The sequence below is a fragment of the Hipposideros armiger genome, unplaced genomic scaffold (assembly GCF_001890085.2).
Source record: "Hipposideros armiger isolate ML-2016 unplaced genomic scaffold, ASM189008v1 scaffold_11, whole genome shotgun sequence".
Lineage (NCBI taxonomy): Eukaryota > Metazoa > Chordata > Mammalia > Chiroptera > Hipposideridae > Hipposideros > Hipposideros armiger.
In genome coordinates, this window is record NW_017731361.1 from 2,903,461 (window position 1) to 2,915,951 (window position 12,491).

General features: G+C 51.9%; 1 protein-coding gene and 1 long non-coding RNA gene across 2 annotated transcripts in view; one reads left to right on the forward strand and one right to left on the reverse strand.

The window, feature by feature from the left end:
- LOC109393304 (uncharacterized) overlaps positions 1-9,311 on the forward strand; it is a 71,189-nt gene extending 61,878 nt beyond the window's left edge. The window contains exon 3 of the long non-coding RNA XR_002126226.1: positions 9,205-9,311. This is a non-coding gene — a long non-coding RNA (uncharacterized LOC109393304). The remainder of the gene's footprint in view (positions 1-9,204) is intronic.
- Positions 9,312-9,378: 67 nt separating this feature from the next.
- PFDN1 (prefoldin subunit 1) overlaps positions 9,379-12,491 on the reverse strand; it is a 53,241-nt gene continuing 50,128 nt past the window's right edge. Inside the window, exon 4 of the mRNA XM_019662366.1 lies at positions 9,379-11,321. Within this exon, the coding sequence (XP_019517911.1) occupies positions 11,238-11,321 (84 nt within the window). The 3' untranslated portion in view covers positions 9,379-11,237. The remainder of the gene's footprint in view (positions 11,322-12,491) is intronic.

Below are 12,491 nucleotides of genomic sequence, written 5' to 3' on the forward strand. Positions count from 1 at the left end.
TTGTTTCCTGTTTTCTTCTAAAAGTTTTATAGGTTTTTTTTGTTTGTTTGTTTTTAAAGATTTTTATTGGGGAATTGGAGGATGGGAACAGCGCTGGGGAATTGGGGGAAGGGGAACAAACAAGTTGCTGTCCTTTTGTTCTTCAGTCTAGTTGTGGAGGACGTTGCTTCACTGGCCCAAGTTGGCACCATCAATGCGCTCTTCCCGAGCGAGGCAGATCAGTCCCCAGCTTCTGGACGGCTCACGCTGGCTGCTGGCCGCTCACGCTGGCTGCTGGCTACACACCGTAGCCCATAGCAACCCACCTGCCGTCGCTGGCGACTCACAGCAGCCCAGCTCCAGGTTGAGCTGTTGTCCAGCATCTTAGCTGTAGAGGGCAGTGTCATTAGCCCTCATATGTGGGATCCGAACCGGGGCCCTCTGGCATCCCAAGCCAGCTCTGAACCAACGTGCCATTCGGCTGGCCCTAAAAGTTTTATAGTTTTATGTTTTACAATTAAATCTATGATCCATTATGGGTTAATTTTTATATAAAATATGGTTTTAAATGGTTGGATTTTTAGTTTTTTGCATGCCAAAGTTTTCAGTTTGAAGACTTTCCTTTCTCCATTGAATTGCTTTTGCGTGTTTGTCAAACATCAGCTGACCATGTTTATGTGGGTCTGTTGGTGTCCTCTCGATTCCATTCCTTTGATCTGTGTGTCAGTCCCTTTGCCAACACCATAACTGCTTTATTATAGCTTTATAGTAAATATTAAAATAAGGTAGTGTGATTCCTCTAACTTTATTCTTTTTCAAAATTGTTTTATTCTAGTTCTCTTGCCCTCCCATAAATTTTAGAATCAGTGTATCTACAAAACATACTGCTAGAATTTGAATTAGAATTGGGATAAATCTATAGGTAATTATGGAGCCTGATGGGTATTTCAGTAGGGTTGCTTGCCCACTCCTGTGCCATAACCTCTACTAACGCAGGCTGTACTGCTCCTTCCTGTGCTGTGTGGTGATTATTCGAGTTAAATCCCCAGCTTATGACTGGTTACATTGGTATCTATGAAGTTTAGCAGTAATTGAGGTGTGGTCTACATCACATTGGGTAGGAACAGCCATGAAAAGATGACCAGCCAGTGGAGGGGCTTCTGGGCCAGGCCATGCTCTGGGTCAGGTAAGCCGTCGTTCACAGCCTTGGTCTCCTTGAGTCTCACTTCCGGGCAGGCTCTGAACAAGACCGTATGCCATTCGCCAGCCATTAGGGGGCTCTCCCTCCCCCACGGTCTTTATACCCCTGATACCAGGTCGTAGAACTGTCGTGGACTGGGTGTGATCAGATTTTTCTCTAGATTTTAATTTCTTCTGCCTGGCATGGCAGCCCCACGAATACTTATTTCTCCAAAAGCTGCATGAAAAATATATTCATGACACAATGAATTGCTTCCTCCCTTCTGCTTCGTAATGTCACCCACAGCATCGGGCCTCTTATACTTGTTGACCCCACTGTCCCCCTTGATCTTTAGTGGTCTGTCTGAGGCAATGGTCCAGTCAGACCTCCAGTGGAAGAGTGGGGTGCCAAGCAACGGCCTGTTGCTTGTGTTCTTTCAAGAACACAATGATGCTCCTGTCATCATTGTCCTTCCGCCCCTCCCCCGTCTCTTAGCCGACTTCAGGATAAAAGTGGCTGCTTTTTACTCTCCAAACTAACCGAGAAACACGGGCTATTCCAAGGTGTGTCTTCCCCTCCGGATATGAGATTATTCACTAAAGTCTGTGCAACAGAAGTGGGGCTGTCACCTTAGGAAACCATTTGAGGCTGCCTTTTGGTGGCTTATTTTCTTCTCTCGCCAGCATGAGAGATTCTTGGTTATCTCCTCAGATTGACAAAAAATTAAAATGCCCTGCAAATCTTCCATTTGATAAACTCATCTGGATACAGCCCCCCACCCCCAAGCTGTTCAATCCTCCTGTCAGCTCGCAGCATGTCTGTGGATGTGCGTGTCCCTGCTCTGGGCCTAGGGTGCTTGCTGCCGGGCCAGTCATCATGAACATAGATGCCACACCAGATCGGCTGGCACCTCAGCTCTTTAGTTCTATGGACATAAACAGTGGAGTGTCTTATCAAATTATGAAGAATAACGTTTGAAAGGCACTATATGATATTTAAGAATCCCCATGATGCAAGTTGACTTTGTAAATTGAGACCTTTCTCGTCTTGACCTGTCTTAGTGATCTTCAGCCTTTGTCCTCATTTTACCCGTTATCTAAGGCAGCAGCTTCCACAACTGCCTTTCCTTCGAGAGGAGGAAGCAGAGGCTACAAGGGGTTGAGTTACTTGCCCGAGGTTCCTCAGCAGCGGGAGAGGAGCCAGGACCCTACCTCGGGTCTGCCTGCCTCCCAAGTTGGTAGCAGGGATGTGGGCTCTGGTGTTTTGTTTTGTTTTATTTTAATTTTACTGGGGGAACAGTGTTTTTTTCCAGGACCCATCAGCTCCAAGTCAAGTAGCTGTCTTCAATTTAGTTGTGGAGGGCACATCTCCGTGGCCCATGCAGGGATGGAACCAGCAACCTTGGTGTTATGAGCCTGCGCTCTAACCACCTGAGCTAACCGGCTGCCCCTGGGCCCTGGTTTTGACCTCTTCTTTTGTTGGTGGGGCGGAAAAAGCCCTTATTTCCTCTGTTAAATGGGGTGAGTTCCCCTTCCCACTTGTAGAATAGCATGGTCTTGACTGGAAAGTACTGCTGGTCAGCTGCTAGTCCTGCATTGTCACATGAGGAAAGTGACAATGCTTGTGCGGCTTCTCACATTTGATTGGCTTTCTTTTTTTTAAACGCATAAGGAGAAATACCTTACTCTTTGGTTTTTAGTCTTTTAAATATGTACATCCCTTCTAACTTGACCCTTCTTTCATATTGTTTCACATCCTGTTCTTCCTGCAGGCCTGTGTCTGCACTGTGTTGATAGCCTCATCACATCTAGGCGAGTGCTCTACTGTGTGAGGGTTTCCTTACTTTTTTAGCTGAGGAACTGGGATGTTTCTAAATAGTTCACCTCTCCAGTCTCTGCGGGGTCTCAACTGCGTCCCTAGCGCCCAGCACACACAGCCTCTGCCCTGGGTGGTTTCTTCTTTCCCGTCTACCTGTGAGCAGCTATGCCAAGTATGGACTGCCAGTTCCTCTGCTTCTGTCATCCTGGGATGATATGGGACCCACGGTACCAATACCAACCTGTGTGTGAATTGGTTGGAGGAACCCCTCCCCGCACACAGACCCAGAATAAGAAAACAGGTTTCTGGTGGTTTCTTCTGTAGTATGCCATCACACTGTGGCTATTAAGTCCTTCCTCCTTCACTTTATGCCAGGCCCTGGGCCAAGCACTTTTCACTGTCTTCTTTTTGTCACAAAACATAAGCTCTTAGGCACTACTCCCCCCTCCCCCTTTGCAAGTGAGAACTGGGGCACAGGAAAGCTGTGACTTGTTCAGTCACACAGCCTGTCGGTGGCAGTGTCAGCTTTGGGACTTGGGGTAGCACCCCTCCAGAGCCGAGTCCATAGCTGCCATCCTTAGGCCATGAAGGAAAGGCTGACGGAGATGTCTCGATGGGGAGGGTCCAGCCACCCTGCAATTCACTCTCCCAGTTTACTGCTGGACCACGCCATTCTGAGGAAATGGGCCCTGACTGTCTTGGGGACACTCTGTTGCAGGGTGAGTACTAGGCCTTGCCCTCCTGCAGAGAGGCCTTTCACCCCTCATCCATAGCCATTGCCGGGCCGCTGTCCGATTTGAAGTGAGCCTCATCTTGATGTGCAGAGGGCAGGAGGGCTGGGTAGCAAGCCGGGACCTGCCTTTGATCCACTGTACGACCTCAGTCACGTTATTTCCTACTTTGAGTTTAGCATCCTTTTGTGACTAAAAAATGACTGGCCACTGTGGTCCCCAAGGCAGTTTCACCTGCAATTCTACCATCTAAGATGATCTGTTGTTCCAGGGTCTATAAGCAAATCTGTCCTAGTGGCGCCAGCAGGTCTAGCCCAAGGATAGGGTCACAGGAGGTGATGGCCATGCGGTCCTGTTTATCAGACTGGCACAAGGTGTCCAAGTGCACTTAACTGGTTTTGTTGTTTGTGAAAAGTTTTGCTATCAGCTCTACTCTTCATAGGACAGGGCTCAAGTGCACGCTGGCCTATAACTGAGCCTGGTGGCCAGGGGTGACTGGGTCCTATCCCTCTTCTGGACGCTCTGGGTGGGATGGACCTGGGAATTCTCACCAGCCTCAGAAGGTTTGGTCTTGGTTGAGATGGCTGTTTGGTTTTGTCTAGTGGCTGCGTCCCTCACAGAAGAGTGGCAGCTGCACTTCTGGAGACCTCAGAATAGGGACCCACACACAGATCAGCAAGCCCTCACCCCTCACCCCTTCCAGACCAACCCACATCAATGCTTGGCACTGACTGGAGAGTGACGGCAGGCTGAATGACTGATCAGTGACACATGAGCGGACAGGTGACCTGGTTGGCTGGCTCCGAGACTGTTCTACCTTGGTGTGGGTATCTTGGGACACTGAAGCAGGGAAAGGGACAGGGACTTGGGAGACATGGCCTCCCGACTCACAGAAGAGACCATGAGGCAGAGGTGGAGCTGCAGGCCTGAGGAGGAGGGTGGGCCTGGCCCGGGAGGCCTGGGAAAGACCCAGGTTTGGCAGGCAAAGGCTGCAGCTGTTGCAGGGCCTGGGCCGAGGCTGTGCCAATGCCGCCAGCCCACCTCCCGCCTCCCTGTGAAGAGGACAGCAGCAGATTTCCCGACCTCCTCCTCTCCCCCTCAGCCTCCAGGGAGAAAACTACACTCCCACGGTCGCCTCTACTATTCCTGGCCACCTTTTCCCCATCACTCTCCCCCTCAGCATACTTACCTGATGAGCAGGTGACACAGTGGCACTGCCTTTAGGACATCTTTTCTGACCAGCACAGCCCCGAGCTGAGTAATAAATGATCCTACTGCACATGTACGTCCAGGGAAAGCTGGAATCCTCATCAAGTTGGGCGCCCTCCTCTGGCCGGCACGGAAGGGACAAGACTCACCCTGCAGCCATCTTGAGATTCTACTTATTTCTAAAATGCTTAGTTTTCCCCTTCCTTCTTGCCTCTTGGCCTGAGCAGCTGGAGGGCTGTCCCAGAATCCTCTGATACCTCTGGGAAGGCTGGGCGGCTTCTTTTGGCCTAGACGCTCAAGGTGGGCTGAGGGCAGCTGGGTGAGCAGACTACAGGCCTCCTGCCTCTGGCGATGCTGTCATCTCCACTGGGCACTTCCTAGAAGGTGCGTGGCTGTGGTGGTCTTAGCAAATGAAGAGCAGTCCTGGGTGCCATCACTCGTCGGGGCTATGAGAGGCCAAGGTGCGGCTTCCTAATTCCTGGAGCAAGAAGGCCCCAGAATTCTGGGAGGCCCCAGGCTTTTTGTTTGCTTCTCATTATTAGCCCTCCTGCGTTATAACTGTGTACAGATGCAAGGGCCTAATAAGGGTCCATTACCAGCACCTGATTAATCATTTAAAATGTCTGCACTGAGCAAGTCAAGGTTTCAGATTCCAGGAAGGGGCTGACTGAGGAACTGGAGCCTTCAGCTAAGGCTTCTGCTCACATTTCTTGCAAGTCACCTCTGCCCTGTCCCCTGCGCGGCCTGGAACTCCGCTTGCCCGCCGCCTGGCCAGAACCAGGTTCTGTGAATGGCACCCCTGGGCCTTGGGGCTGTTGGCTGATGTGTCTGGTGGGCTAGGTTGTAGTGTGCTGGTGGCCCTAGAGGACAGGCTGGTGACCCTGGAGAAGACCCCAGGGCTTGGCGGGCAGGCAGTTGGGCACAGGGGGAGCCTCCACCAGAGCCTTCCTGACTGTCTGGGCCTCTAGGTCACACCTGTAGCTCATACTCCCCTCCCTGCACTTCCCCCAACCCCTTTCACCACCACTCGCTCTCTCTGTTGCACTTGAATTCATGAGGCAAAGCTCTGAGTACCGGCTCCTCTGCAGGACCTGCCCTGGGCTGAGGCTGAGAAAACACTGAGGGTTGGTGCCAAAGGGCTGTTTGGGGGCAAGAGAGACAAGCCGGTAAAGGGTCCCCTGGACCTGATCTCCAATTCAAGTGTAGTTTTCTGGGAATAGAGTCCCTGCTTCCCTGGGGCCAGGGCACAGGCTCCTGGCACTGGTGAATAGGGTGGTCCCGGCTACTGAGTCATGAGACACTAGACAGCGAACTGGGAGGGTTAGCCTTTTGGCTGGTGTGTATACAAACCAATCTGTAAGGCCCTGCGCCTGGCCCCAGGCTGGCCACAGGGGGGCACTAGATCTCCAAGAAGGAGCTCAACCTGCAGGCACCAGAACTCACCTCACCTGTGCACCGAAGGCTGAACTCCTGGAGAGGCAGTGCCTGTGCTCACCCCCACCCAATGCTCTCTGGCCCCTCCCCTTTTCCCTCTTTTTAAAAACCTTTTATTTTGAAATAACTTCAGACTTACAGAAGAGTTGCAGAGATGGTACGGTTTCTGTATACTGTTCACCCATCTTACATAACCATGGTTCTGCCCTTTTATGCCCTGCTTGCCAGAAGAGGCCAGTGGCTAGACAAGACCCAGGTGGGGACCTACACTGGGACCCTCTCCACCTCAGCCCTGCCGAGTGACCAGTACTGCTAGTGAAGCTTCAGTGCACACTGGTCCCCTGGCTTCAAGTACCCAGGGAGGGCAGCATGGGCAGTGTAGGAGCTCTCAGGCTCACTCATTGGGTGGCAGAGATGGGGACAGGTGGGTGAAAGGTGAGAGGTGGGCCCCCCCGGGGGGGGGGTGTCTCCTGTGGCTGACTAAGTTCAGTGCAGCAGGCACTCCCTAGAGGTGCAGGCCCTCTGACCCTCCAGGTAGAGAAGGCCTCTAGGAAGATACAGCTGTAAAATATGCCATTTCTGGGCCCCGCAGTGGGTGCCGTGAGAAGCTGAGGTCTTCCTCAGAGCTTTCTCCTGGGCCAGTCATCCCTGCTTTGGGTGACTGAAAGGCAAGAAAAACACAAATCACTCTTGCCTCCAGACCTACCCCTCCACATCTTCTCAACAGTTTGGGGGTAGAGGTTCTGTCCTCAGCTTCTGGAAAGGAAAACGCCATAGGGCTTTGGAAGCCTTGGTGCTCCAGGAAATAACTGACTCTGGTTTCTAAGGTACGTCCAGCACGAACGACCCGTCACAGCTGATACAGCCCTGTGGTCGGAAGTCCTCTGGTCTGTAGTCAGATTGACTATCCAACCTCTGTAGGCACTTGTGTGGCAGTAATGAGCTCAAAGTCCCTATCACCCCAGGTTTCAGACTGTGTCATGTGAAATATGCCCTGGCAAGGACAAACTGGACTAAAGGAGAAAGGTGGTAAGAGGACAGACAGGGAAATTTTTGTTTCCCAGCTAAGCTGCCTGAGGTTCAGTGGTTCCGACAGGAGAGAAGGGCTGGTTCTGAGAAGGGGGAGCGGTAGGAGACAGGTGTTCCGACACCTGGACCTCAGGGTTGTGAAGACTGTGTGGTACGGGAGCACCTCTCATCCAGCCACCCAACCGCGGCTGCGCCCCAGGCCTGGATCAAGCAGGCTATTTCTAGAGCTGGCAGGGGAGGGGGCCTGTCTGTCCCAGGGCCAGCGGGCCAGTGCTCCGGCAGGGGGAATACAGGAAGGGATTATTCAACAGGGTCTGCAGCCAACTGTTTCCTCGGTTTCGCTGCCTGTGCAGAATGAGGAGAGGCTGGGAACTTGCGCGGGTGACACCCTGCCTGAGGCTTTCTTGCTGCAGTGACCGCAGGGTGTGGACTGCCCAGGCCTTCAGTGGGTGGGGTGGACTCGGGCTGGTGTGAGCGAGGACTGTCCTGGAGCCCATTCTCTCCTGGTCCCTTTTTTATCCGGTTGGGCCTGGCAAGGATGGTCTGCCAAAGGCCTGGGGTCAGATCCTGCCCTGTCAGGTGGGCTTAAACAAGCCACTTAACCTCCGAGAGCCTGGAGTTCCTTACCTGTGAAACATTTATCTTGAGGTTACTGTTAGGACTAAATCAGGTAATAATGTACCTTATCAGGCCTCAGAATACCGCACAGCTGTCTTCTCCTCTGACTAGGCTTCCCAGGTGAGTCTTGTCTCCTGGACCCAGAACAACTCTGCCTGTTACTAAGTGGGGCCAAAAGGAAGCAGCTGAGAGCAGGGAAGGGGTGTCTGCGTGGAGGGCAGCTCATACAGTGGGGGAACTTGGGAAAGCTCACTACTCACCGGGTGAATTCTAGCTACTACCCCAGGCTCCAGAGAGAGGAGGCATAAAAATAGATATACAAAAATAGAACTGAAAGAAGGCTGCCAAAGAACCGGTTTAATTTATAAGATTCATGTGTTCATGAACTCTCAAAGAGTTTAATCCTTACTGCCTGTAACTGAGTTTGATGATGGTTGTTTTGAAATTTTCTTAAAAGTGGCCACAGGTTCTCTGAGGCCAAGGTTGACCATCAGTCATTTTAACTATGTCCTTACGGGAAGGGGCTGATGGCCGCCACAAGCGAGCGGAGTGAGGGGTGGTTGGGGTCCTTCTTGACCCATGGATTTGTTGTGCACTCAAATCTCTTAATAGAGCACTTAGTCCTGACAGGGCTCAGATTTCCAGCTCCATTCTGAGAAGAAGCAAAAGTGTCAGGCCTCAGCCATCCATCCCACTCGACCAGGTTTTCATCCCTGCCTTCCACTGCTTGGTGTGGAAGTTTAGAGGTTGGGGCACACTCTGATACTGTATATTGCCCAGGTACAAAACACTGAGATTCTTGGTTATTCTTTGAGGGCCTAATGCCCCCTTTTAGGAGATTTTGGTTATTCTTTCACTCTTGGGATATGGCTTAGCTGTATCTGAAAAAATGTCCCCACCCAGTTCTCTATAGGGTCCGGGACATAGTGCTGCCTGGTTGGTCAGACAGCAATGGGCACTCCTTACCTAACTGGCTGCCTTGGTGCGAGGCGGCTCTCCAGGTTTCCTAGGGACGAGTGTCCATAGGAGGGACAGGGAAAGCAGCTGAGGAGCTCAGCGGCCGTCCTCCATTCACGTCTGCAGGCAGAAAGGCTGCACCCATCCCTGGGGGCTTTCGGGGACACAGCCCTCCCTTGGTCTGGGAGGCAGGGGCTCTGTAGGGCCCAGGGCTTGTGCCAGTTCACTCTCACCCTTTCTCTCCTCCAGTGTATGTCGTGGAAGACCAAAGAAGGGATGACTTGGGCCCAAGCACCTGCCTCACAGCCTGCTGGACTGCCCTCTGTTGCTGTTGCCTCTGGGACATGCTCACCTGACCAGCCCGCCCCTGCTGTCCTGCCAGCTCTGCTGCCACCTCAGGAGTGCCCACCCCATCTCTTCTGATTGCTGAAATAAATGACTAGCTCTGCACAGACACGTCTACCTTCAATACCATGGGGTTCTAGATTAGTAGGGGTTGCTATTGTTTAATTCAGTGACTTGATCTTTCTAATGCTCGAAATCCAGTTCTTATTGGCCTTTCACAAATGTGCTAAATGACACTCCTTTTGCTTTTTTTTTGGCCAAAGGCTTATGAAATATATATTTATAATTTTTAAATGATACATTCAAGGTAGTGGCATAATGTAACATATCATTGAATGATTTCTTTGCTAACGCCCTGGATGTTTCAATAAATTTGTCTAAACCTCAACTGTCTGAATTATTCCATATGAAATCTAAGCCCTGGGGACCTCAGCTAGCGGCCACTGTCCAGTATATGATGAGGGGTCCATTTACCTTTTCGTCTGGCTGCTACATAAGTACTGTGCGTGCTATTGGGAAAGTAGGACCCGAGGCGGGGTGTCCTTCAGCCAAGTCATGGGGCCCTCGCTAAGCTAGCATCTCCCTAATGCCACTCAGAGATGGGCTCACCAAGGAGCCACACCTGATTTTACCCAGAGCCTAGGAAAGGGCCTCCTGGTAACCGTGGGCTGCCCAGGCCTGCCCTGGAAGGAGAGCGGGAACCCAAAGTCAGCGTGAGGCCAGACCCAAAGCTTTCTTTTCCTGCTATCTCTGCCCAACACCCTCACCCCCTCGATACACACAAGAGAAAAGAGCTGTCATCTCAGCTTGGGCCACAGGGTGGCGCTGAGCTGCCACAGCAGCGAGTCAGACTTCCCCTCACCGCCTGCCCTGCCAGTCCAGAGAGGCTGCAGATAGTTAACTGCCAGCTCTCTCTTTAAAAACAAACAAAAAGCCGTGATTTTGTAGCATCACCTGATTTCTGTGGAGTAACTAGTCCCTCCACAGCTGATTTCAAGCTACCATGATGTCCTGAATGTTGGGAAGGCCCCATTATGCGGTATTTCCACCATCCAATACAAGACTGTTAACCTCAAAAACATAGATCATGGCCAGATTTAGTAATTATGAAGGGGTGAAGTTTAAATATCTATCACCCTTGTTTTTAATGATTTAATCGTAAAGTTACATAATTTAATTTTAATAATGGCTGTTGAACATTTGGCTTGCAACGAAATCCCTACATATTGAAGCCAGCTGTAGCACTACTGCCCCCCAGCCTCTAGGAGGCCTCAGGATTGTAGTGTCCACCTGATGACACTGGCCACTGGGAGCCAGTCCTGGAGGTGCTGCTGGCTCATCAGTGAATTTTCTTTTGGAATGTTTGGGAGGAAGCGGGAAAGGAATCTTGAGGCAGACTGCCCTGGTCTCCTTTCTTCCTGATCTGCACATTACACATGGAGGCCCTGAGGCTGAGAGGTTTACTTGAAGGAACAGAAAGGGGGAAAAGGAGAGGGGAAGGCTTCGATGCAGGAGCAGGACAGGGAGGAGCTGAGGTGGGAACAGCTTCTGCCCCTCTGGCCGTCTGTTCTCATCCGTCGGCTCAACCACAGCAGACTTAGAGTGGCACAGATGCCTTTTATTGGTCTGAGCAGCATGGCTCGTTAGGGGGCTTGGGCAGAGCTCCCCTAATCGGCTCCCATCTTCCCTCTCCTGGGAGTTTAAGACACCCCCAGGGGAGAGGATCGTCCTGGGCACGGGTGGCAAGCAGAGCCAGGATATAAAATAGAGGGTTAGAATCTGAAAGGGGCTCAGGGTGATTAGAGAACATGTAGGGTTACCAGACCATCGAGATAGAATGTCCATCAGGGCAGAGCCGAGGCCACTTCCCTGCACAGGCCTCTTGCCCTTGCCAGGAATGGGAGGAGTCAGGAGGAAAAGCTTCCCCTAGAGGCTTCCTACTGTGCCCTTCGTGCCATCAGCATCTCCCGGATATTGTCCTCAGCTTCCTTCACGCTCCGCTCCAGGTAGGACTTTTTCTGCTGCGATGTGAGAAAGAAACAAGGGTTAGGGTGAACGGGCCGGGGTGGCAGATGGTAAGGGCTTCTCCTCTGTGGCCAGTGACTTCTAGGAGCGTACTGTCAATTGGGAGCCAGGTACACACACCTGCCCAGAGTGCTTCCCTGATTCCCAACCTACAGCGGGAGGAGATGGTTTGGTACAGGAAGCGCTGTGGAAGGCAGGCGCTCTCTTCCCCTAGAAGGAAGTAGACTCTAAAAACAGGCATCTGGGTATATGAAGTTACACAGACAAAGGCCAGGAAATTCCAGGACAAAGCTCTGGCCCCATAGCAGACCGTCTCTCAAGGTTTTCCATGGCACGGGCCAGGTCCTGTAGCCACCTCTGCTGCCGAATGGACAGTGTACCCTCTGCTCTGTCCAGCGAGACGACAGCGTGCGTGAGTACTGAGAAGTTATATCACACGTCTCACTGAACGAGGCAGATGAGTCACGACGAAATCTGCTTTTCTCATGAAACTGCTGCCTGCCAGGAGTCCAGGACAGTGACACACTGAGTAAAACAGCCCTTTTGGAAGTTTCCCTCCTACCCCATCTGGGTCCTAAATTAAAAATCTTAACTTAGACAAAGAACTTTACTTCCAGGAGCCACATCTGGTCCAGGATTACAGAAGATTAGTCAAAGGAAATGATGTCTGAACATTATTTGCCCTGTGGTCACCCCAGAAGTATGGTGGCTTCACCACTGGTCCTTGCCCCGAGGACATAGTTGTGGCTGCATTCCCACTTAACAGACATGAATGAAGGCTCACTTTTTGAGGAATACTCGATCCCACAGGGTGTGTGTGACTGAGCCACACTACAGCCTGCAACACATAGCCCCGGGCCGGGCAGCCCAGACTCAGCCAGTGCCCCTCTCTCACCCCAACCCCTTCACCAGAACAGCTAGGGCTTCACGTTAACCACTGAAGTGCCCAGAAGACCCAGGGAAGCCAGGGAAAGGCTGGGGCAGAGGCCAGGTGAGCAGCCTGGTCTGATGGGCCTCGCTCGGGAACTGATCCCAGACGGGCTGATCCCCGACCAGAGACAGGAACATAAAAATGAATGCCTCTAGGGCCGGCCGAGTAGCGCAATGGTTAAGAACTGGCTTGGGACGCCAGAGGTCCCCGGTTCAGATCCCACATATGAGGGCCA